Source organism: Amblyomma mixtum, chromosome 1 (genome assembly GCF_055824585.1).
Source record: "Amblyomma mixtum isolate Tamu chromosome 1, ASM5582458v1, whole genome shotgun sequence".
In the NCBI taxonomy this organism is placed as follows: Eukaryota; Metazoa; Arthropoda; class Arachnida; order Ixodida; family Ixodidae; genus Amblyomma; species Amblyomma mixtum.
Genome location: NC_143012.1, coordinates 247,851,598 through 247,874,797, shown reverse-complemented (window position 1 = coordinate 247,874,797; position 23,200 = coordinate 247,851,598). Strand labels below are relative to the sequence as shown.

Sequence of the window (23,200 nt, the reverse complement as noted above, 5' to 3'; positions counted from 1 at the left end):
TTCTTTATTTTAATGCTCCCCGTACGGTGGGCGGAGTTGACCACCGCGTGGAGTGCCTTTCACCCAGTCCCGTGGCGGCTTGCTGCTCTGCCATCGGCGGAGTAATACGCAGTAATTCGTAGCAGCAAATAGTCCGCGCGTATTTTTATTTTTGTGGGCTTATTTTGCAGCTATATTATCTGTGAATGAAACTATTTATTCACGGAAACCTAAAAAACAAAATAAAGTGAAAGCAAAGCAACCACGGAGCTGGCTGAAAGGCACTCCACGCGTTGGTCGACTCGCCCACCGTACGGGAGAATTCAAAAAATAAAGGCGGGAGCCGGACGTTAATTTGATTTAATTAGGGAAATCGGCCACACGGGGCAATAAGTCGAAGTTTCTAAGAATGCTCGGAACGTGTAGATCGAGTTCCTGCGGCAAAAAGACGTGTTCAGATTCTTTTTCCCTGCACCTTTAACCTAAAACTGGCTTTACCAAATGTAGTTTGTCTTTACTTTGTTGTTCTGAGAAGTATTGTGTAAAGAGGTGTGATGACCTGACGCGCTTAAGGTAAAAATGCACAGTACTGTTAGCACACTGTAACACGAATTTCAGCGTCGGCTCAGGATTAGAATTCAACAGTATGACATGGTTGCGGTGTATGCAGCAACTACATGAGCCCCACTCTCTATCCTTTAAAGCCTTCAGTGTCAGGCTGTTGCGCCCACATGTGCGAGACATTAACTGCAACCATGTCATGCGGTTGACTTCTCATTTTGAGCTGTTGCTAAAATTCTCAACATAGAGTGGTACCTATACTGCAAAGTTTTTTTCCCAGAAGGGTTGAAATGCGGGCCAGTTGGTACATTGTAAAATGGAAAAAAAAACCAGTCACACAAGATGAGGGACAAGAGGAGTGTTCCTCATTTCCTCACATAACTGATATCACTCTGCAAAATATCTATCAAGGGCTGCAGGTACGAAGAGATTCACTTGATGAAGTGAAATCATGTGGTCATGTCGGCGACTATTCCTTCTCTATGTAAAAGCTAAGCAAAGAAAAAAAAAAGAGAACGGTGGGAATTAAAACTTGCAATGCCTCTGCACTAGCACAACCTCTTTGACTGCATAACTAAGAGCACACAATCAATCATGATACGCTAAAGAGCAATGTGGTGTAATTTTAAGCCTCTGTGAAACTGTGAAACTCAAGGCACAAGGCAAACTCGTTGCTGTCAGTAATCGATGGAGAGTTAAAAATACAAGTCACTGCCAGGGAGCTTCATTTTGCATTTCAAAAGCTTTACTTCCAAATTTCGCAGCATGGCTATCTGCTTCAAGTGCCATTTGACACAAACACGAGGCTAAAAAAGGCACTGTATGCAGCAAGTTGTACAAACAGACAACACAGAGACTCCTTGTAAAATATTACGGTTACTGTAATCCCGCATTCACGAAACCTTTATTCCTGAATTTTACAACAAATTCATGAGCAATACATGCTTGCCACAAAAACACGAGGCTGAAAATATGCAATCCGTTGGCAGAATAGAATTTATCAAAACAGTGCATTTTCATAGAAGGAAGTTGCTCAGTCCTTCAGAAGTAAAGGCAATGAAAGGATTATCTTAAAATAAAGCGGCCAGGGTGTACTGGCCTACACAGGTGACCATTATTACTCTTGCTTCAAATGACATCAAGTGGACCCCTCCGTATCACAGGCAGACTTCTCTTGTGAGGTCTGATCATCACAGACTGGCTTTTCTTGTGAGGGCCCATCATCACAAGCTGGCTTATCTTGTGAGGGCTGATCATCACAAGCTGGCTTATCTTGTGTGGGCTGATCATCACAAGCTGGCTTATCTTGTGAGGGCTGATCATCACAAGCTGGCTTTTCTTGAGAGGTCTGAGCTGCCAAGATGAGGTGCTTGATGCCAAGCATCCACTGGCTCACCTGTGAGAGAGCTCGCCAGATTTACACAGTGTCAGATGATAGCAACACAATGGCACTTACCTCGCTTGCGTAATCAACCATAAGTGAGACGTGCAGAGCATCTGCCTTCACGTGGTTTCCATTCAGAAGCTCTGTGGAAAAAGAAAATTGAGAAAGAGGACTCGTCATGTGACTGTTCAGTTGGCTTAAAACAGCCTGTCGCACATTCATACACTTTTTTTTTTCCTGGAAAAAAAATGAGGTATGGCCATGAGCAAGCGCTAGATTTTAATGCAAGACAAAGTTAACATCTTCATTCATAGACGTCTGCACTCGTCACATCTGTGGCTTTCTGTTCAAGCACAAAATTACAAGGATGATAAAATAAAGTGCCATCTAGGTGTGTTTGGAAGACCAAGATGACACGGAAGAAGCAGTGTTTGGTAGACAGAGAAGAAGGTAGCCTTGACAGAAAGCATGGCCTTCTATAGCCCATGGATTGTATGGGAGCTGTCGTAAAAAGATAGCCTTGATGGAATACAAGGGGCTCTATGGGAACTCTTGCTGTAATATACATATACGTCTTTGCTCTGCCCAAATGCAAAAGCCCTACCCATCACCCAATCCATCACCTGCAGATAGACCTCTCACACTCATCAATTGAGTCCCCAATGAATTTTCCACATCTGTGGTGATGTTGCATAGGCTACAATGTCTGTCTGACAAACAGAAAAAAAAAAGGGAAGACAGCAACTGTAACAAAAGAAGGGAGGAGAAAAGGGAACAGCACAACAAAGCACAGCTGAGTGCTCAACCTCCAATAAAAGCAGAGGAGACAGAATGTGTGCCAGCAGCGAATTTCCGAACCGTCAACAGTACAGCATACAAAGTCAGCTGCGCCACCTAGCGGAATATAGAATATTTCTGAGAATGAATAACGGCACAGTTACCATCACAGATTAGCATTACTTCTGTGGCGCAATAGCCTAGGGCACTGGCTTTTAATGTGTAAGATAGCAGTACGAATCCTATTTTTTCTTGAACACCTTTGATTGGTTTATTGGATTCAGCGTCTCAAAGCGGCTCAGGCTGTGAGGGACGCCGTAGTGAAGGGCTCCGAAAATTTTGACCACCTGGGGTTCTTTAACGTGCACTGACATCGCACAGTACATGGGCCTCTAGAATTTCGCCTCCATCGAAATTCGGCTGCTGCAGCCGGGATTGAACCCGCGTCTTTCGGGTCAGCAGCCGAGCACCATAACCACTGAGCCACCGCGGCGCCTCTTGAACACCTTTAATCACTTTTTTTTTTCTCCCTGTATTTACACCATGTAAACCATTTGTCATTTTCCCCCAGGGTTTGTGTTGCATTTTAGGTTGCGTTGTGAGATGCGAGTGAAAATCGTTTTTTAAGCCACTCAATCCACACCAAATGTACGCTTTTTCTTTATTTGAAGAAGCAGTTAATGCACCCTCCAATTAGTTTACTATTTTTCATTGCGGTGTGTGTTACCTTGTATACAGTTAGCATTATGAGGGGCTTTGAAGCAAAAATCATCGTTTAAAAAGCTTTCACACCAACCAGGAGACAAGACCAAGATTTGACGTATTGTACCGTTGATGGAATGGATATATATACGCGTGCCAGCACACATGAACCGCAACGTATGATGCTTTCCTGGGGCACTTTAATGCGAATGCCAAATGATGAGAAATGAACAGGTGTTCAATGATATATCTGATTATTTCGTAAATCAGACCAGTCGAAATCATGAACTTACTTCACTAAAAAAAAAAAAAAAAGACACACAATTTTGACACTTCACTGAGATTAAACGCAAGTGCATAAAGTGCATTATATTCATAATTTTGTGCATTTATAGAGACTTGACCGTTGAGTGCACGGTTATGAACTTACCTAAAGCTAATTCACGCAGTCGTTGCTGCACTGGTAAGCTGAGCTTTCCCTGCTCCCAGAAGCTCCTGAGTACACCTAGACGCTTTTTCACATCATCGTGTCTTCTTTTCTAGAATTCCAAAGCACAAAGCAAGCATTCCACACATCAACAACATTCCTTTAAGCAGACAATAAAAGTTTTCCAATCCAATCCACTGAAGCAAAAGCAGCTGTTGTACAATATTTGTGGCGCACATTGTTTCTAGTTCCTCGCAATTTTCTTTACTTTTTTTTTACTTCAACATTACTCTATCTATTATGTTACAAATTTCATAGTACTATAGTACAATTTTGCACACATTCCCACATGATAGCTGGCGTGAAGCTTCTGTGGCTATATTTTAAACTGTAATCACATTTCACATGCTAGTTTTCACTTGTCAAGTCCTAAAGCAGTACACATGGCAACACATTTCCGCTGCATGCTAATGTTATTCACCGAAGTCTTGTGCACTTTTTAGACTTCAACTGATGGTTAAATATTCATCATTTGAGTTTTATAAAGTAATGCAGTAAAGGAGGTCACATATGGGCAGAAAAGTATTCGTCTAACACATTGAAACAGTGTGACAATGACAACCAAATGAGAAACTACACAAAAATGTGTGCGCCTTGCTAATATGGATGAATGGACTTGCTGGTGGTTAATGAGGCTGGAACAGTAGAGAAGAGACGTGGACAAAGGAAAGAACATGTCAGCATCAACTCGCGTAAAATTCCACATGAAAAGCGCTCAACTTTAACTGTGCTAATTCACTCATGGTTTTGCTTGGAGGCTTCAGAATAAACACTCAGCTGCAATTGAGTGCATATGCTTGCCCATGACAACATATCTCATCTCTCCATTACTGGTTCGGCATTTTCAAAGTGGCACACAAAAGAGAGGAGGAAACATGTTGAACAGGCACCTAATTTATCAGCTGGCTCCTAAAAAGGGGGACGCGTTGGCTTTCAAGTCACGAGAATCTCGAAAAAATCGAATTTTAGAAAGTACCAGATTTTGTACCTATAAGGTCTCTCTAATTATATGCCAACACTTCTTCCCGAAAAAAAGGCCCATAAGTGATTCGAAAAATTGTTTTTGTGACCATCGGTAGGAATAAACTCGTTGAAATCTCCGTGAAAATGCCACTTTTCTCAAAAGTATTTTCTGACCTGACTGCCCTGCAATGGCTTCACAGATTTCAATGCGGCTTCTTGCACTGCGTTCCTTGATGAATTGTTTAATCAGTGGCGTTCGTATATTTTTTAATTCCGGATTTTTTTAGTCCGTCACTCATTTTACATGACGATAATGAGCGCATCATGCAAGCGTAGATATAATATTCTGCAAAGAAAAATATCAAGCTGCTAAAATTATTTGAAGAATTTCAATGCATCAGTCATTCATTTCGGTGAAACTTAGGGTGACTGCTCACTCCTTTCATGTACTGTTGTCACGCCAGGCTTTCTGCAAGTTTGGTATAGCAATGAAGCATATAAAAATTTATAATGTCAAAAGTACTAAAGATATTTCAGTGAAATTTTTCATTTAAGCATTTAGAGGGTAATTCAGTAAGATTGCCAAATTTAATTTCTCTACGCAAAGAAATAAAAAACTTCACCTCAGAAACCTGCACCCCCCTTTAATCAAGCAGCCATAGAGGCGCATGTGTTGTGTTGTCCATGATCCAAGTAAATGTCTGCTATGAAAAGCTTTTAATGAACAACTTGCACGAGAAGCGTAAAGAAGCCAATAATTTCAGTTCATTACCACAAAAAAATGGCTATACAATTGCTGCCTGTCATGAAATATTGATGTATATGTGTGTGAACAGTTGCATGAACTGCTGTTTAGAACATTTCAATGCTGATCTGATAGTTGCCTAAGTGAGGTCAAGCAACACACTACAGGTAATGTCTTCAGATCCACTTTTTCCAACTCAGTAGTATTAGTGAAATGGAAAAAAGAAAAAAAGAATAAAAGCTGTAGTCTTCTGGTAGACAGTGGTTGCAATGCTGTAATTAAAAACAGAAAAGAAAATTGGGTAAATAGAGAAAAGAAAAATGCTGACGGAATTTTGAATTTTGTTTTAAGTCAGGCATGAGACAAAAATGCAAAGCGATAGGCAAGCACATCACTGTTTCGTACCATTTTAATTTTCACCCTCATTCAGCTAGCTCATTCAAGATGAAACCAGCATGCCCATACTGACCTCCATATCTTTAGAGCACTTCACAACAATCTTGTCAAGGTGGTCAAAAGTTTCGTCCTTGAGGCATTCTGGAGGACAGGCATCAGCTGCCTTCGAAGTGTCATTGACTTCCTTTGTATCAGCAATTTTAGTAGCTTCTGCAAGAGTAGTTGGAGGGCCTGCGTAGAGAAAAGACAGAGGCCATGATTACAGTCACCCACTAAGAAGGTGCAACTATAATACAGAGTGTCCCAATCCCAGGCAATCCAAAAAAATGTCAGACTGAAACACGGAGACAGTCCTGAAGGAAGCACGGCATGGACATTATGAGAAAAAGGGGACATACAACATATGCAGTAGGTGGCTTTCTTGGTTGCCCAGTGATAATGGAAGCCATATTCGATATCTGAAGGTACTGCTGCCTGGATCTCATTGTACTTGTTTGCAATTCCTTCATTATATGTACGAAATTTTGCTGTGCACACCTCTGAGATGACCTCACAGGAGGATGTTTGATGGGAGATGACAATGGGCCTAAGTGCTGAGACCACGTAGGCTACAACTGCTTTGAAATTGGTCTACTGGGAAGAAAGATATGATGTGTTGTCCCACCAGTTCACAAAAAGGTTCTCCGTGAAAGAATGGAACACATCACGAACCTGTAAACACTTATCACGAGAACACCTTGCCGGCAGATGCCGCTCCGCGCGAACTGACATCAGCATGTTACAATCCACCTGCCACCTCCCTCCTTCCAACTTCCCGCAGTGTAGCCACACTTTATTTTATTACAAAACTTTATAGTGAGGTGTTACCAGAGTAAGAAATCTACAACAAAATGCGACCTTGAAAACCAAGGCTCCCCTATAATGGGACATGCTGCATATATGATCTAAGCAACTTTCAGCTTCTTAGATATCTGTTCATGAGAAACACAAGGCTTTGCATATATGACATCTTGTGATGCTGGAGAGGATAAGAGAACAGAAGGATACAACTTTTCTTGTCTGTCGAGCATTACTGCTTACACTGGAAGACGATGGCTCACTACCGGAACTGAAGTGAGGCTGCAAGAGAATTTCACTCTCACTCTGCAATGTTCATTCCACCTGTGTGCGACTAGAGGCATCTACAAGTAATTGGATACTGCTGCCCACCACATAGAGCCAATAATACTCCAAAACTCCTGACTTTTCCTCCAAGCATCAAGACTACCTCCAATCAATGGGCCGATGATCGAATTTGTGACCGACTCCACAGCTCGATACGGTACAACTTATTTTATGTTCAGCGGGTGAGGGTATGTTTGTCAGGATCGGTTCGATACAAGCATTCACAAACTGACTCTTGCAGTCCTACCTGCACAGCAAAAAAAAGAAAAAAGAAAAGGATATAGTTGCTCCGAGCCGGCGAGTGGATATCACTGTTGTACAAAAATGCGGAATGAATGAATGAACGAATGAATGAATGGTACGACACTTTTTTTTTTTCTCGGCAAAAGTGGAAAGAAACATCAGCAATGAAGAATGCATCGAGTTGCTTCGACCTGATGGAGGCGGCGCCGTGCCAGCTGAGGCAGGAGCACTCTGAGATTTCAGACCATCTTGTGGGAACGGGACCCTCTTGTTCAGCAGGTTTCTCTTGGGCGCTGCCGCGGCAGGTGTCCCTTGCACACCCGTGTAGGCGAACACCGGTGGATCGTTCCACGCCTTGTCATCGTTCCCTATTTAAATAACAGAATAATAAACACAGCATCAAGACAAGCTACAGCGGTGACGTATTTTCGAAACAGCTGTGCAGCATATGGCAATTAGTTTCTTGTCAGCTAGTAGATGTGAAAGCAGTCACACGGGCCACAGGATACGTCACACCGTTTGCAGCCAACAGACTGAATCTGCCGGCATGCGACAATTAGGTTTTTTAAACGGTGTAAACGGCACGTCCCAGAAAGGAGGGGGAAGGAGGAGTAACCGGCTTATTTACTGAAAGTGAAACAAGCTAATTACCTGGCCTGAGCGCCGCCATGCTTGTTTTGACACGTGATGCGCTTTTTTTTTTGTCTAGTTCGTTAATCCAGCAATAAAAATGCAAAATTGTGCAATGAAAGACGCTCAATATTGAGTTGCGCGTTACTAAACAACTTTTTCAGCTTATTATTTTATATTTTTTGAGATTACTAGGCTTCATAAGCTTTATATTTCAACCATAAACGAGAACTTTTTTGACATGCAAATCGCCATTTTATTTATATTATGAAGATAAAATAAATAAAAGCGCACGAAGCGTAAGCAAACAAAATTTTTAATGACAAGATTAATATTCACAAGCGGCCGCAGGGCAGCAACGCGAGCGACTCCTCACGAGTCCTTCGCTTCCGTCACCAATGATTGGCCTCAAAATTTAGCTATCTGCTATGGAAAGAACGCCCGATTAATATTTCAGCAGACCTGTCTGTTCCGGATCATGAATGCGTAAAAAGCTTTCAACAAAGCTCGTCCTCTGGTGAGTTCTGATCACACATCGATTCGCGAAGTTCAATCAGTCGCGGGCGGCTCGTCGAGTGTTTGGTGATCGTGACTTCTGTCTGTCCTCTGCAAATGTTTCTCATACGATCGCTGTTGAGCTCCCGCGATCGTGCTTTGCGCGGGAGTGTTGTGATGCGTGGACAATAGTGAGCAACCACTCTCTGCAACACGCATGGCGTGATCACTAACGCGTGCCGTGCGTATTCGTTCCTCATAGGTGAGCGTTTGTCGATGGGACAAGTGCTCAAGAAAGTTAAAGAAAACGGCGAAGGTAACGAGGATGACCACACCGAAGGTAAGTTTCAGCATGTCCGCTGTTTTGGGAGGTTCTGGTGCAGGATTCGTGCAACAGAGGTTCTTTCGTGGATAAGCAAAGAGGCGAATCTTGTGCGCGCGCTGTGTCTACGACTGACCTCCCAAAGCGAACTGTATCGATAGAGCTAAAAGAAAGTAGATATGGCATTGTTTATACGTTTATACATGGGGCCGAATCGCAGGCAGCACTTTCAGTGGCGTGCCTACACTGCGTAGAAGAAAACTGTCGTCTCGTATCTCTACATGCTTATCAGGTCGTAGAACAGGAAAAGAAAGAAAAATGTCAGGATTCTGCTTGCGTATCTAATCACTGCATTGTTTGTAACGGTCTCCCACACTTCTTGGTGGAACGTGCTAGCGGCTAGGTTTGTCGTAGATGGGTGCAAGCTTAGTGGTTGGGCGCTGTTAATCTTAGATGGAAAGCTTAAACAGCACCAATTCTGAGAGCTGTAATTTATCTTGCAGTTTTTGGCTGAAGAAACCAAAACTTTGATCCAAAAAAAAAAAGTTGGTGCCGTCAAACTCTCGGTATTAATACAGTGCCCTTGCACTGTATCGCATCCCATTTGTTTTTTTTATTTTTATTCAATAAACCCCTAAAGGCCCTCAATCGAGGGTATTACATAGGGGGGAGCAATGACACACAACGCAAAATAAGAATGAGCAAGCACCAAGGTGCAAAACATAAATACAAAAAGCACATGTAGAAAACAAAACAAGAAACAAACAAAAACCTGTAGTATACATTGTAATTTACACGAAAAAAGAACAGATAGCGTTTTAGAGGCAATAACAATCGCAGGAACAAAACAAAATAATAAAACAGCTCAATGCAGCAAGTGGTACAATCAATTAGTAAAGCTAAACAGACATTTGGGTTAGAAGGTCGTGAAACTTGTTAAGATCCCTTTCAGAAGCGATGTGTGATGGTAGATTATTCCAGTCGACTATAGTACGTGGTATGAAAGAGTTAGCAAAAGAAGAAGTGTGGCATGATATGCGTTTAACTTTCAGCGGGTGGTCGCGACGTGGAAAAAAAAAGATTATCAGATTATCATATGCGAATAAGTGACTCCGTGTTACTGTTTTCATTGCGATATTTGCCAAGGTGCCTTTTACTCCAGAACCCCGGGACTGTTTTTCAAAAGAGTTGAGCCAGTACCGAGAATGAAATGTCCCAAAGTTGTGACTACCAATATTACCTGAAGTATTTTGATTTAAACTAAAGAAAGCGTGCAAAAGAGAAAGTTTCAAAAAAAGTGATTGAACTAAGAAACAGTATGAGCTGAGATGGGGTTCTGATTGGTTAACTACAATTGAGAAACAAAGTTGAGCTTGGCACTGAAAAGCAGATCAGTTCAGTAAAAACAAGCGCATTATGTGATAGCACGTACCTTGGTTAAAACGGTGTTGCATGAAGAGAAATGAAATTCGCTCGAAGTTAGACAAGAGCGACACAGAGGGTGTCATGGTCTGTGTACCCTTGTTGCTGCCATAGAAGGGTGGATTGGCATGTGAGGTTCAATCAGATGTCACATGTTCGTTAAGTGTGACCTGTAGTTGTCTGACATGGCTGTCAGGCAGGCTTCATCACCATAATTATGGCTGCCTAAAATTCGTGTCTTTGGGAGAAGGCATTTCAGGCATTCGACTTGCTCTCAGTGAGGAGTAGAAAATTTTTCTAAACACTTTTGAAGACGATATATGTGAACCTGTAGGAGCTAATGCGCGTATGCTGGTGAATCTTTGCACATCAGGGTTTCCAGACCTGGCAAGCTGGCCTCCAGAGCTGAGCCTGGCTGTGCTGTCACACTTGAATGCCACAGACCTCTGCTTGGCGTCCTGTGTGTGGGCCCATCTTGCCCAAGATGAAGTTCTCTGGCACAGGTGACTGGCTCAAGTGTGGTCTTGCCTGAACAGGCAACAGTCTCCCTTTGCTCATTTGTATGTGCGGTGTGTGTGCAGATTATGTGGCACTGGATTGTGTAGTCTGGTAGCCAGTGGAGGACCAACGTAAGCAAGATTTAAGGGAGGCCACGACTACCAACTTACTACCGGTACTCACCTATGGGGCAGAAACGTGGAGGCTAACAAAGAGGGTTCAGCTTAAGTTAAGAACAACGCAGTGAGCTATGGAAAGGAAAATGATAGGTGTAACGTTAAGAGATCGGAAGCGGGCGGAGTGGGTGAGGGAACAAACGCAGGTTAATGACATCTTAGTTGAAATCAAGAGGAAGAAATGGGCTTGGGCAGGGCATGTAATGCGAAGGCAAGACAACCGCTGGTCCTTGAGGGTAACGGAGTGGATTCCAAGAGAAAGCAAACGTAGCAGGGGACGGCAGAAAGTTAGGTGGGCGGATGAGATTAAGAAGTTTGCGGGGATACAGTGGCCGCAACTGACAAAGGACAGGGTTAATTGGAGAGACCTGGGAGAGGCCTTTGCCCTGCAGTGGGTGTAGTCAGGCTGATGATGATGATGATGCTGACTACCAAACTCCTGCTTGTTTCTGCGTTACTCATTGCTGAGTGACTACAGTGGAATAACTGTGGAAGCATTTTGATTAATAATGATTCTTCAGGAGAAGTTCCTTGTGAGAGTGTCTGAGCTGTCGTGCATAGTCATGATTCTGGTATGGTGCGGATGTTGTCTTGGTCTTAGCTTTTTATACGGGCCGAGAAGTGTTTAGAGGCCAAGACTTGTTAGAAAAACTCCAGTAACCTTCTTGAGAGCAAGCAGTCGTGTGGTTGTGGTTGATTTACAAAACCACGGGGCAGTGGATATTAATGGTACACTGGCATTTGCTGAACCAACAATCTTTCAGGAAATAGAAGTTGCCAAAAATACCCCGCCGCGGTGTCTCAGTGGTTACGGTGCTCGGCTGCTGGCCCGAAAGACGCGGGTTCGATCTCGGCCGCGGCGGCTGAATTTCGATGAAGGCGAAATTCTAGAGGCCCGTGTACTGTGCAATGTCAGTGCACGTTAAAGAATCCCAGGTGGTAGAAATTTCCAGAGCCCTTCACTACGGCGTCCCTCATAGCCTGAGTCGCTTTGGGACGTTAAACCCCATAAAACCAGAAGTTGCCAAAAACAGGGCTGTGGGGAATCCTCCTGCACCCTGGTGGTGCATTGGCATAGCAGTGCTTTTCTTTGTTTCTATGTGGTGAAGGAGAGCCTGCATGAACGGCAATTTCTTATGTCTGAAGATGCCATTGACTTGCTGGCACGAGCACTTGAATGCAGTCCATGATACATAGGGGTGTCAGTGCCTTAAGGACTTGTTTAGGAGAATGGCTGATTGGGGGAATGTCAGGGGAACTTCTTTATAAAGTAGTTATAGTTTGGTACAAAATGTGCACTGTCGATGACAATTGCATCAAAGCTCCTTGGTGATCCTTATGGTTATACTGGTGTTGTGCATGGTGGCACCTTCAAGTGGTGATAAGAGCGACCAGTTACCTTCAAAATTTGCAGCAGTGCGATGCGCTTGCATGACAGGAGTGTGGTTGTTTTGACTTATTAGTGCCTGATTCTTCGGTGACTTGAGCGAAAGTAACGCATTGCAAAAAAACAAATGAAAGTGTAATTGAGTAGTTATTAAGGGAAATGTGATCGTTTTCTGTCTGTAGCATGATACGGCATTTTTGTCACATTGCTGCGTTCGTTTCGTGCAGTTTGTGCATCAGCCAGTGGGGCTACACCAGCATCTATGGCGCGCCTAAGGAACCGGGCTTCTCTTATCGGCGGCTCTACCTGCAGCTTGATGAAGGAACCATCACATTCAATGCAGACGCGGAACTGGTGAGGCCAACTTTAAAAGCAGTGGGTCCCAGTTCTTCAAGCTCGTGGGGACGATTTCCGGAGGTTTTACTGAGACTTGTTTTTGTAAGGCTCCTAGCATTTTTGCTCCGTTGTTTTGTAATATGTAACTTAGCTTAGCAGCAGGTTATCGTGTTCAACCTGTCAATAAACTGGTGCATGCAGTGGGCTGCTGCTTTCTTCTTGTGCTTACTAATCGGTATATTTGCTGTTAAGTTGGAGCTTTTATTACACAACATCACTTCTTTCACAGGCAGATAACTGTCAAGTTAATGCGAGCTAGTATTTACGATGCTTTCATTATGCTGCTAATGCGAGTATCGTAATGCTAGTAGATGACAGATATAAAAGTTAACTTAGTCCAAGTTTGTGGGTTACCCTTCACAAATGGCTGTCTTTAATTAAACATTCATGGATTAAAAAATTACAAATCTTCTGTGAGTTACATATCGGGTGAATGGTGAGTATGTGGCTCTGTCAAGCTGTCATGTCAGTTCTTTGCGTAGGTTCATGAGCACTGCACCATAGGCGTGCTGAAGGTTGGACGAGACTTTGTTTTGAGCTTAAAGCTAAAGATTAAAATTTCAGGCTTGTTTGATAGAGATGTTACTTTGCTTTTAATAAGTTAAAACATGTCAGCATTTGTCACACACAAAATACCTTTTTCACTGCTTTCTTTCACAGCATGCGGTAGAAAAGTGGGCATGGCCCAGCTCGTGTCACACCCAATTCTGTTAACTTTTTCTGTTTACTGCCAAAATTTTTATCTCTTCAGTGTGCAATACCCCACTAGGTCTTCTAGCTTTGTCATTGGAGGTAGTGCACTTGCTTGACGCTAGGAGTCTCATTTTATCTTACGTTTACTCTAAGAGAAAATGCCAGCTAGGTACTCAGTTAAACAATTTGGATCAAGTGCTCACAAACATTTGCAAGCGTGAAGTCTGGTCACACAGCTATAGGTGGTGCCATTCAGGAATAATCGGTTTGCTAGGATGGCTGTTAATGTGCTGGGTATGTTGTGAAACTAATTATGACCAAGTTCTTCTCTTGTTGGAGGTCTAGTACTATTATTGCAGGTGTTCAAAAAGCTCTATAGCTGACAAGGCTTACACTGGTGGCATGTTTCACAGTTAAATTAATGGATACAGCTTAATGGATTTAATGCAGAATAGAGAAACAAAGAGCACTGAGAGCTTGTTTTTAACGCTACTAGAAAAGAGTATTTTTACAGGGTGGAAAATTTCATTGCAGTCGGCCTTTAATGTGAAGTACGTTCATCATTCCAGGTGTACTAGATATACCATAAAGACCCACATATAATACTAGGTTTCTTTCCAAATTTTAGCCTGTCAAATTTCCACCTCGTATTGTATGCGGATCCAAACAATTTTCGGTGAAAATCCGAGCGAGACCAGCAGGTTTTGTGAGGCCCGCTCGTCGCGCCGCCCCTGCTCCGCTTGGCTCACCCGGGAGCGGCATTGAGAGGCTGTTCCGCTCGCGTGCTCCCGTCTGAGCGTTTTGCACATGTGCTGAAGCGCTCCCGCTTGCTCGCTGAGTGGAGCAGGTGCACAGACCCGATCTGTGAGCGCCATCACCATCACGCTTTCAGCAAGAGGCGGCGCTATCTAGCGGTGGCATAGGCCAGTAGTTTCGATTTCGATGCCACTTCACTGCTTTACCAGATATTGCGACGCCCAGGACGATCGCACCTCGCATGACATCCGGACCGCGAAAACAGCCCTCGGCTGCTTTTAAAAAGAAAGTGACCACAGTTGCTGAAAGCATCGGCACCGCATCAAACGCTGCTACCTTGTCTGTATGAGGTAGGGAGAGCCTGCAGTTATTGCCGCCAGACATGGTCCTCTCCAACCACGCTGCGCATTCAGATCGCAGAGCTTGGGCCAGCATTTCCGAGGAGCTCGCCGGTTGTTATTTCAGAAAATGCGGGATGTCCGGCGCTCTCGACGGTACCGATACAAAGTGATGACAATCACCAAAGCTCCGACGGACACTTCCGAAGCATGCGCGCCAGCGTGTATGCCGGAACCGGTCTGTGCATACTCGCGGTGCAGGACACAAGTGGGCACTAGCGCGGCGCCTCTGTACCTGCCGCTTGCGCTACATGCGTCGTATCCGGCATGCCGGCGTACACAAAAAAAAACGGAGTTTTGGTATGTCTTCGAGCTGACTGCCCTTCCTTACTCGCATTATACGCGAATGAAAACATTTTTTTCCGTTTTTACTATCCCCAAAGTACACCTGGAATATGGGGTCCGTATTATATGTGGGTTTTTACGGTATATGGCATGAACAGATTGATGGGCTGAAAATGGATAATCTTGTCTAATGAATTACTGGGAGTTTTGTCGCTGTGTGTACCAAATGAAATAATTTTTCTTTACAATTGCATTTGAGGTAGAGGTGAAGATGAGTTACACTTGAAAATTAATTGCTTGCAATCCGTGGGTCACACGTGTAGTTTTAGCTTCACTTGTTTGTCGAGGGGCTTTGAGCACTGTGTACCGCACTTTTGTGAAGATTACGTGGCCGAAGTGAAGCTGACGCAATCCAGACCGATTACCTCATTAGTGGCCACACATTCTCACCGTTATTTGTTCTTTTCTAGATTCTGATGGCAGATTGCGTAGACTGATCTTGCGGGGCATTTCTCCTTGCGTTGCTCACGTGAGTTGCTTCGTGCAACTTTGCAGGGAATGCAATACTTCATTTCTCAGCGGCTTGTGAAAGATGTCCCCATTGAAATCGCCAGGTTCCTGCACAATACCAAGCGCCTGAATTCTCGTCAAACTCGACTGTACCTGGAGTCAAGGTAGGCACAAGTGTGTATGATTAGGAGGAATTTGTATCCTGTTTGCAGAAAAAGATTTTCTAATACCTGGCTTTGACTGGGCAATGGCTTAACACAAGCAAATTCAACCGCCGCGGTTCGATCCCGGCCGCGGCGGTTGAATTTCTTTGGAGGAGAAATTCTAGAGGCCCGTGTGCTGTGCGATGTCAGTGCACGTTGAAGAACCCCAGGCGGTCGAAATTTCCGGAGCCCTCCACTACGGCGTCTCTCATAGCCTTAGTCGCTTTGGGACGTTAAACCCCATAGACCAAACCAACCAACCGAATCTTTTTATTATTGAAGATATTGTAACCAAATTAGGTGTGTATATGTGTTTCTTCTTCCTGTTTTCAAAAATATATTTAGTTTCTGTATATCTCAATTAGTTCCCACATTATAGGAAAATAACTTAAGCCGAATTAGTTAAATTCTTGTGGGTCTTTAAGGCACTTTCTGCAGTTTTTGGTTTCGATTGAAATGAGGCTGGAGCAATTATATTGTTGTTGTTGTGAATCGTCATATAAATATGTTAAATTTTGTCCAAGCATCATAATTATAAAGTATACCTAGGTGACATTACGGTTCACAAAATTTGAAATGTTTGACTCAGCTAAACAAAAGCAGCATAGCTCCACAGTTTAGTCTTTTCTGAATTCAGTGGTATTGAATTGATTGAAATTGCTGCATAAAAACTTAATAAAAACTTCCATAAGGCTAGTCATGTTGACAAAAGCACAAAGCTGAGAAAATCGCATTTGAAGTGTGCACGACAGCCATTTGGAGGTCGTTTTTGAGGCCTCAAAAAACAGTGGAATGCGAACGTTCGAAAAGTATTTCGCAGTAGTGAGTATTGCCAGATAGTGGGGAGGGGGACGCAATTGTGGGAAGCGACGGGCCCGAAGTCCGGTCGCATTTTGCTCCGTAATTGTCATTTCCAGGCCTCGTAGGCATGAAATATAGATATTTAAGCAGTTGGAGGTTGAATTTAAACCTTGAAACGTTTGAAGACTTTGAAACATGCATTGCGCCAACTTTTATATCCATTGACAGTATGCTGTTGTAGCATGAGATCTGAAATGTATCGTGGATTGGGTCACAATACGTGATGTCTTAGAAATTTTTCCTGTGAGTTATCGTGCAGTTAGGTCCTGATAATTGTGTGCATGAATGAAGTCATGCGGCCTTTAACATGTGGCTCTTAAACATGCTCCTTTCTTGTTTGTGCAAGAATCTTACACTTGTGCTTTGGCTCTGTTATGCAAGGGCAGGAGGACCAGTGTCGCGTTGGTTTATTTTTCTGGTTCTGCTGAAGAAAGATCTGTGCACTGAGGGCTTGCACAGCATGTGGGGACCAAGACACAAAAGACTGGGATGCGGAAGAGCACTGAAAGTCTGCCGAGTGTTTATCTCCAAGTAGCGAAGCAGGGAAGGCAACACAGGGAGAAGAGTGCACCAGGTTAGAAAAATATGAGAGGAAGACACACATGAAAACAAAGAATGCGATGTGAACATCTCGCACATGTGGTACAACTCCGCAAAAATTGTCTTTCTTTTCTGAACGATAGTCTTCCTAAACTTGCACAGTCATCCTTGTCATATATATTGCACAACATTCTTCATACTTAACTGTAGAATAATGAAATTTAGCTGAGGAGGTCCCAGAATTGATATAAACTTGCCCCGCAAGTTTCAGTGAAGCCAAGTAGGCGATTCAAAAGTTCAAAGAGGGTAGGGTCTCCTCATAATTGAGTCAAGCATTTAAGCACTACTCATATATCAGTGCTAGGCACTCATTTTTTTGTCTTCTTTATTGTTATAGTACCAGTGTGCGAGCCTTTGTTCTCTGGCAATGAGTGCATCAGTGGTGTTGTTAAGCATTCTGCTGCTTGTGAATTGGCCACTAATGTTAATTTTTCACTGTTTGCTTCTGAGGGGCAAGAGGGTCAATCTTTCTCAGCTCAGTGTTTTTCAGCTGCGGAGAGTAGAGGGCAGATGTGTCAGTATCAGGTGAGAAGGGACACCTTGGTCATTGTGTGCATTGATTTACTTCCTTACCACTGGCCTGCTTCACAGGCAGTGGTAGTGTATTTTGAGTAGTACTTCAGTGAGGTGCATTGTTGAAGGACATGGTGCGATGTGCAAGGCAAGAAGTGTGCCCCTCACACAGGCGCCAAGTGCTGGACCATCTGGTGGAGCTGCAGAACTTCGAGAACCAGCTGTTGCCTGAGGCCCTGCGGCGCTTCTTCCAGAGCCTGCAGGCACCCAACACCCAGAACAGCTACCTCAGAGCTCTGCTGGAGAAGTTCTCGCTGCGTTTCTGCAAATGCAACCCTCATCTGGGACTCAGCTCTGGTTAGTGCCTACTGCGGTGACAAACCTGTGGCATTTTTCTTTCTTACTTTTTGAAAAACAAGGTTAATTCAGTGATGTTTCCATGGTACGGCACAGTATTAGAACAAATGTTTTATATGGCATAAAATTCAGAATTTAGGTAGTGTTTTTTTTGCATGCATGTTGGACGCATTTAAAGCTAGCTCTGCTGGCAAATTTGAAATGTGTTCGAATCTGGGTCTACCAACTGCGTTGCAAACATTCTGTGCTTGTAACCACTGCTGGTGTCAAACCTTGGTATAATGAACATGGGTATTACAAATCATTGGTTATATCGGAACTGTTCCTGAGTATTTTTAACAAAGTCATGCAACTCTTATTTTATATATTTACCGCAATTTGCCATAAAACGGATGTTTTGAACTGCTGATCGTGAAGCTGTGTCCACTTGGATGGCAGGTGGCACGCTTTGCTTCGCTGCGTGAGTGGCTAGTGGCGGTGCGGCAAGTGTTCAAGCCGCGGTTCGGGCTTTACCTTGCGCTTGCATACAGCATCATGTAAGATACAGTTGTGTGAACGGTTGGTAGCCAGGTGATCGACACCTTTTCACACCTCTTGCACCCCTTGATGCTGCTCGGGAATTAGCGGGCAGAGTCAACTGTAGCCTTCCAGTAGCTACCCTGTGGCTACATGAACTGTCAAGAAGGTGGTGAAAAGTATGGTAGCTTTTGTTCTGGCATCCCATTTTTCACACAACACTGGTGTACTGTGGGGAAGCGACCCTAGCTGCTGGTGTTTCAGTTGCCACCGCCGTGTGCTGGCGATTCTTTGCGGGGAAGCCATCCTAACTGGCATGTCGGAGTGGTGTTGGAGTAGTGTCGACTTTGGTGTCGGAGTAGGCTCTTCTGTATAAAGAAATATTCATAGCAGAAAACTGCCACACCTTATTTAAACTTCGTGCTTCAAAAAGTACTAGATTCATTTCAAATGATTTTGAACATGCAATGTCTGATTCATTTCACAATTTGAACAGGAGGATATTCGATTCGCTATTCGTGCATTTCGAATATTTGCACACCCTTACAAATAACGAGGTGCTTTTAGTTGTAGTTCTTAAATCGCTCTCAGCCAGGTGCTTAGGGCAACATTTTCCTGCTTTTCTCCTTCAGCCTTGGAGACTCATTCTTTCCCCATGTCCACTCGTACTGCTTTGACCATGCAATGCTGCTGTTGCTGAGCAGGCTTTGCTCTGATGTTGAACCAGTGTTGCTTTCCGGATTCTGATGACACCTGCTGGCTGTCTAATCGTTCAACCCCGTTCTCCAGTAGCTGCATTTCTGCCACCAAGCACATGGATGTGGTTCATACTTGCACAAGTACCGGTTAATTGCACTGTCCGCTGCCTTGTGGCAGTGGCCAAGTGGTTTGAAGTGTCAGCCAGGCAGACTACTACTACAGACGAGCCCGGATACCGTGTAAACTCATGTAAGGGCCACACTTTATAAAAAAAATTATGGTTCAATTTTGAGGGTGTGGCCCATACATGAATTAAAAAAAATGTATGTGTAATTAAAAAAAATGTATAACTACTTCTTTCTCAATTATCTAGTCCAAAACGGGGTGTGGCCCATACACGGGTGTGGCCCTTACACGATATTATATGGTAAAGCACATCGATTATCCCCTTGAAAATCCTGTGTAAAAGTATGGAGAAGTTGCGCAAGATATCAAACTCTGGTCACGGAAGTCATTTGTTGTGTCGAATAGCGTGACACACCACTGTAAGTGGTGCTTCTCCCAACAGTGCTCTTTAGTCGCTTTCTGTGCATGGAGACAGCTCGGCTGCATGGCTTAGGGCACCTCTTGCAGTCCCAGCTCGGTCAAACTGTGTGATAAGGTGAATGTGGGGTGTGCTTGAGGGTGGCCTTTGGTATCTGGTACTCAATATCGGTGCAGTGCATACAACGAGGTATGTCGAGCGTCCCCCGCGACCTTTGTTCCCCGATTCGTGATGCCTCGCAGCCTTTCTTCTCGCGGTGAGAGCCTCCTCGGTACGGCGCATGCTTTGCCCTTCGGACCAGACCCACGTGCGCTGATGACGTAGGCCGGGAGAGGTCTATAGCGAAAGCTCGTGGCAGAGGAAAAAGTTGATGATGATGATGATGTGCTTGGCCCTGGGCGCCATCCGTGGGCGGCACCTGGAAGCTCCTGTGCTGGTGTTTGGCCTCCGAGATCAAGCGTCTGTTGCTCACAGCTGGAGCTGATCGTAGAGGCCGCGGCGTTTGAGTTTCGAAGGCTATTCCCACGTGGGTCGTGTAAAGTTTGGGTGTGGCCCCCTACACAGATCTTTTTTTTTTTTATATTTCCTTCGCGAAAACAGGGTGCGGCCCATACATGGATGTGTTTATGCGGTATGTTCAATTTTGCTAGTCGAAAAATTTCCGGAAATTTTACCCCGCGTAATAGGCGCACCCAAAACTTTGAGCTGGATTTTCAAAAAAAAAAAAAAAAGTGCGCCTATTATGTGAGTAAATACGGTGACTGTATGCCTGACTTCCTTGACCAGGATTTACAATGCCTAGCATGTAATTTAATCCTGCTCCATGTTTTAGCAGAGACCCTCACTAGGGCTTTGAGAAGTACGAGTGATACATGGCTGAGTGACATGCTTTTCCGGGTGAACCACTCTCAAAACTTCCGGAATGTTGTATGCTAAGAGTGAAAAACAGTATATGGCTTCCCTGTGGCCTGTGTGTGAACCCTGCTTTGGACACAAGATTTTTTTCTGGTCAATGAAAAGATGTTTTCCTCTTTGGTGCCACTGTCTAGCCTGTCTGCATGTAGCGGTGCAACTCCTTACCAAATGTTTAGGGGAATAACCCAAGCTGGAGTAGATTTGTAGTAAGGGAGTATGTAATTACTCATTGACATCCACCCAAGTGCAGCCATGCAGCTACAAAGGAAAGCTGTACAGCTTTCTCAGAAATTTCGCAGTTAAAGAAAAATTTGTCCTGGTCCGGTGTTTGAACCAGGGACCACCACTACACCGGAGAAGTGAGAAGTTTCTCTGCCAATTGAGCTAACCGGGACAGCAAGCTTATGGTAGGGCGAGAGCGAATTGATCAATAACTCGAAGTGAGAACAGTTCCCACTTCGAGTTATTGATCAATTCGCTCTCGCCGCCGCGGTGGCTCAGTGGTTATGGTGCTCGGCTGCTGACCCAAAAGACGCGAGTTCGATCCCGGCCGCGGCGGCTGGAATTTCTTTGGAGGAGAAATTCTAGAGGCCCGTGTACTGTGCGATGTCAGTGCACGTTAAAGAACCCCAGGTGGTCGAAATTTCCGGAGTCCTCCACTACGGCGTTTCTCATAGCCTTAGTCGCTTTGGGACGTTAAACCCCATAAACCAACCAAACCAACCAATTCGCTCTCGCCCTACCATAAGCTTGCCGTCCCGGTTAGCTCAGTCGGTAGAGTGACTGCTCCAAGTGGGAACTGTTCCCACTTCGAGTTATTGATCAATTCGCTCTCGCCCTACCATAAGCTTGTCGTTCTGGTTAGCTCAGTTGATAGAGCGACTGCTCGAAGTGGGAACAGTTACCACTTCGCCCTACCATAAGCTTGCCGTCCCGGTTAGCTCAGTTGGTAGAGCGACTGCTGCTGTGAAGCAGTGTTCCCGGGTTCGAACCCCAGACCAGGACGAATTTTTCTTTAGCTACGAAGTTTCTGAGCAAGCTGCACAGCTTTCCTTTGTAGCCTTATGGCTGCGCTTGGGTGGATGTCATTGAGTAATTACTCCCTTATTACTAACTCCTTATTAATGTGCACTGTTTTTGTGTACATGATTCCTCTGGGTAATGCAATAACATCGCTAAACTTGGCTGTGAGTACAAGACTTGGCGACCATTAACTATATCAGGTGGTGTTAGACATTTTGTTGAGAGCGTCGCAATCGTCTCTACTTGTTTACCTGGGGGGAGTCCCATTGACTGTTGTCTCTTCTGCCCCTGCAGACATGGTGTACATCCTGTGCTTCTCACTCATCATGCTCTCGGTTGACCTGAGCAGTCCCCACATCAAGAACAAGATGTCCAAGCGCGAGTTCATACGCAATGTCCGCCAGGCCATCCACCGAGCAGACGACGAGCTCTATGGGCACCTCTACGATGACATCTACCTGCGCGGACATGTTGCCCCAAACTCCGAGGACTGAGCCGTCCCATCACAAGAAATCCATTGTTAACGTTGCCTCCCACCCTTACGCATGTCGTCTTGAAATTCATGTCTTTGGTCTCATCAGTCTGTCATAGTTTTTGTTGCACAGCGTTCCCCTGGTTCTGTGCGTGGTTGTGACACATAGCAGCCGTAGTGTTGTTTCATCAGTTTCGCATAGCATATGTTTAGTAAGGTTTTAGTGCAAGAGTATTCTTTGCATGCTGAAGAAGTTAAGCGGCAAACTAGGTACATTGTCATGATTTAGGCCTCATTTATAGTAGTGCCAGCTTGCTTCTCAGCCCCCTGGGCTAAGATCAAAGTGTCATTGCACAACAGCTATGCTTAATTGATAGTTTTCTGCTCAGTACCCATTCAAAATGCTCTGCCACTGGAACTAATGCCAGTTATGTGCTTGCATCAAGCATTGTTATCTGTGAACACTTATTGTGCTAACATTTTCCGAAACTGGCAGTTTTCACTTGCATTGCTCACTTCAAGTACTTGCTCAGGTACTAGCAAAATGCCTGCCAAAATTGCATGTTGGGCTTTGAGTTATAAGCAGGTTACGTCACATGATGTGGACCGCATTTGGACAGGTATGTCTAAGATACCATTTGAAGAGTATAAATGTTCCCAACTAATGCACTGGACAACTACTTTAACAAAGGCATTCGTGCTACATTTGTGCAGCACGATGCACATAATGCAACTACCCTACAGTGACCTTGGGCTGCCCACTTAGCTTCATTTTAATCTTGTGCTTTTGCCACCATGGCATCTGCTGTCAAGCATGCTTTTGCAGATCAAGCTAGTCAAACCACTGTAGTGAACTGAACTTGCTAGTCTAGAGCAGGTGCATCTATTATTTATTGGACATTGTTCTTTCTCGCATGAATAAAGGTTGTTCAAGGAACACGACTCGTTGCTGTTCTTTGTGATGCGTATAGAATGTGCAGCTACGAAACTCGACTGCACATGACATAAATGAGCCTGGAAGTTCTACTACTTGTGCACATGATCAGGCCCCTGCAGGCATGAAGAGCATTGTTGAGCTGTACACTTCGGCCACTGCAAAGGCAGTACCAGCACTCCAGAGGCCATTAG

At 44.3% G+C, this 23,200-nt stretch overlaps 2 protein-coding genes across 2 annotated transcripts; one reads left to right on the top strand and one right to left on the bottom strand.

Annotated features, from left to right (window-relative positions):
- Positions 1–1,397: 1,397 nt before the first annotated feature.
- Positions 1,398–8,163, bottom strand: LOC149371422 (steroid receptor RNA activator 1-like). The gene is made up of 6 exons (XM_089565657.1): positions 8,053–8,163; positions 7,593–7,769; positions 6,068–6,225; positions 3,834–3,942; positions 1,997–2,067; positions 1,398–1,936 (listed from the first exon to the last, which is right to left on the bottom strand). Exons 1-6 carry the CDS (start codon positions 8,069–8,071, stop codon positions 1,679–1,681), a joined length of 792 nt encoding a protein of 263 aa, XP_089421783.1. The 5' UTR covers positions 8,072–8,163; the 3' UTR covers positions 1,398–1,678.
- Positions 8,164–8,366: 203 nt separating this feature from the next.
- LOC149371421 (F-box only protein 8-like) lies at positions 8,367–23,009 on the top strand. The gene is made up of 7 exons (XM_089565656.1): positions 8,367–8,548; positions 8,789–8,866; positions 10,644–10,773; positions 12,559–12,685; positions 15,415–15,533; positions 17,719–17,903; positions 21,895–23,009. Exons 2-7 carry the CDS (start codon positions 8,803–8,805, stop codon positions 22,092–22,094), a joined length of 825 nt encoding a protein of 274 aa, XP_089421782.1. The 5' UTR covers positions 8,367–8,548; positions 8,789–8,802; the 3' UTR covers positions 22,095–23,009.
- Positions 23,010–23,200: the final 191 nt, after the last annotated feature.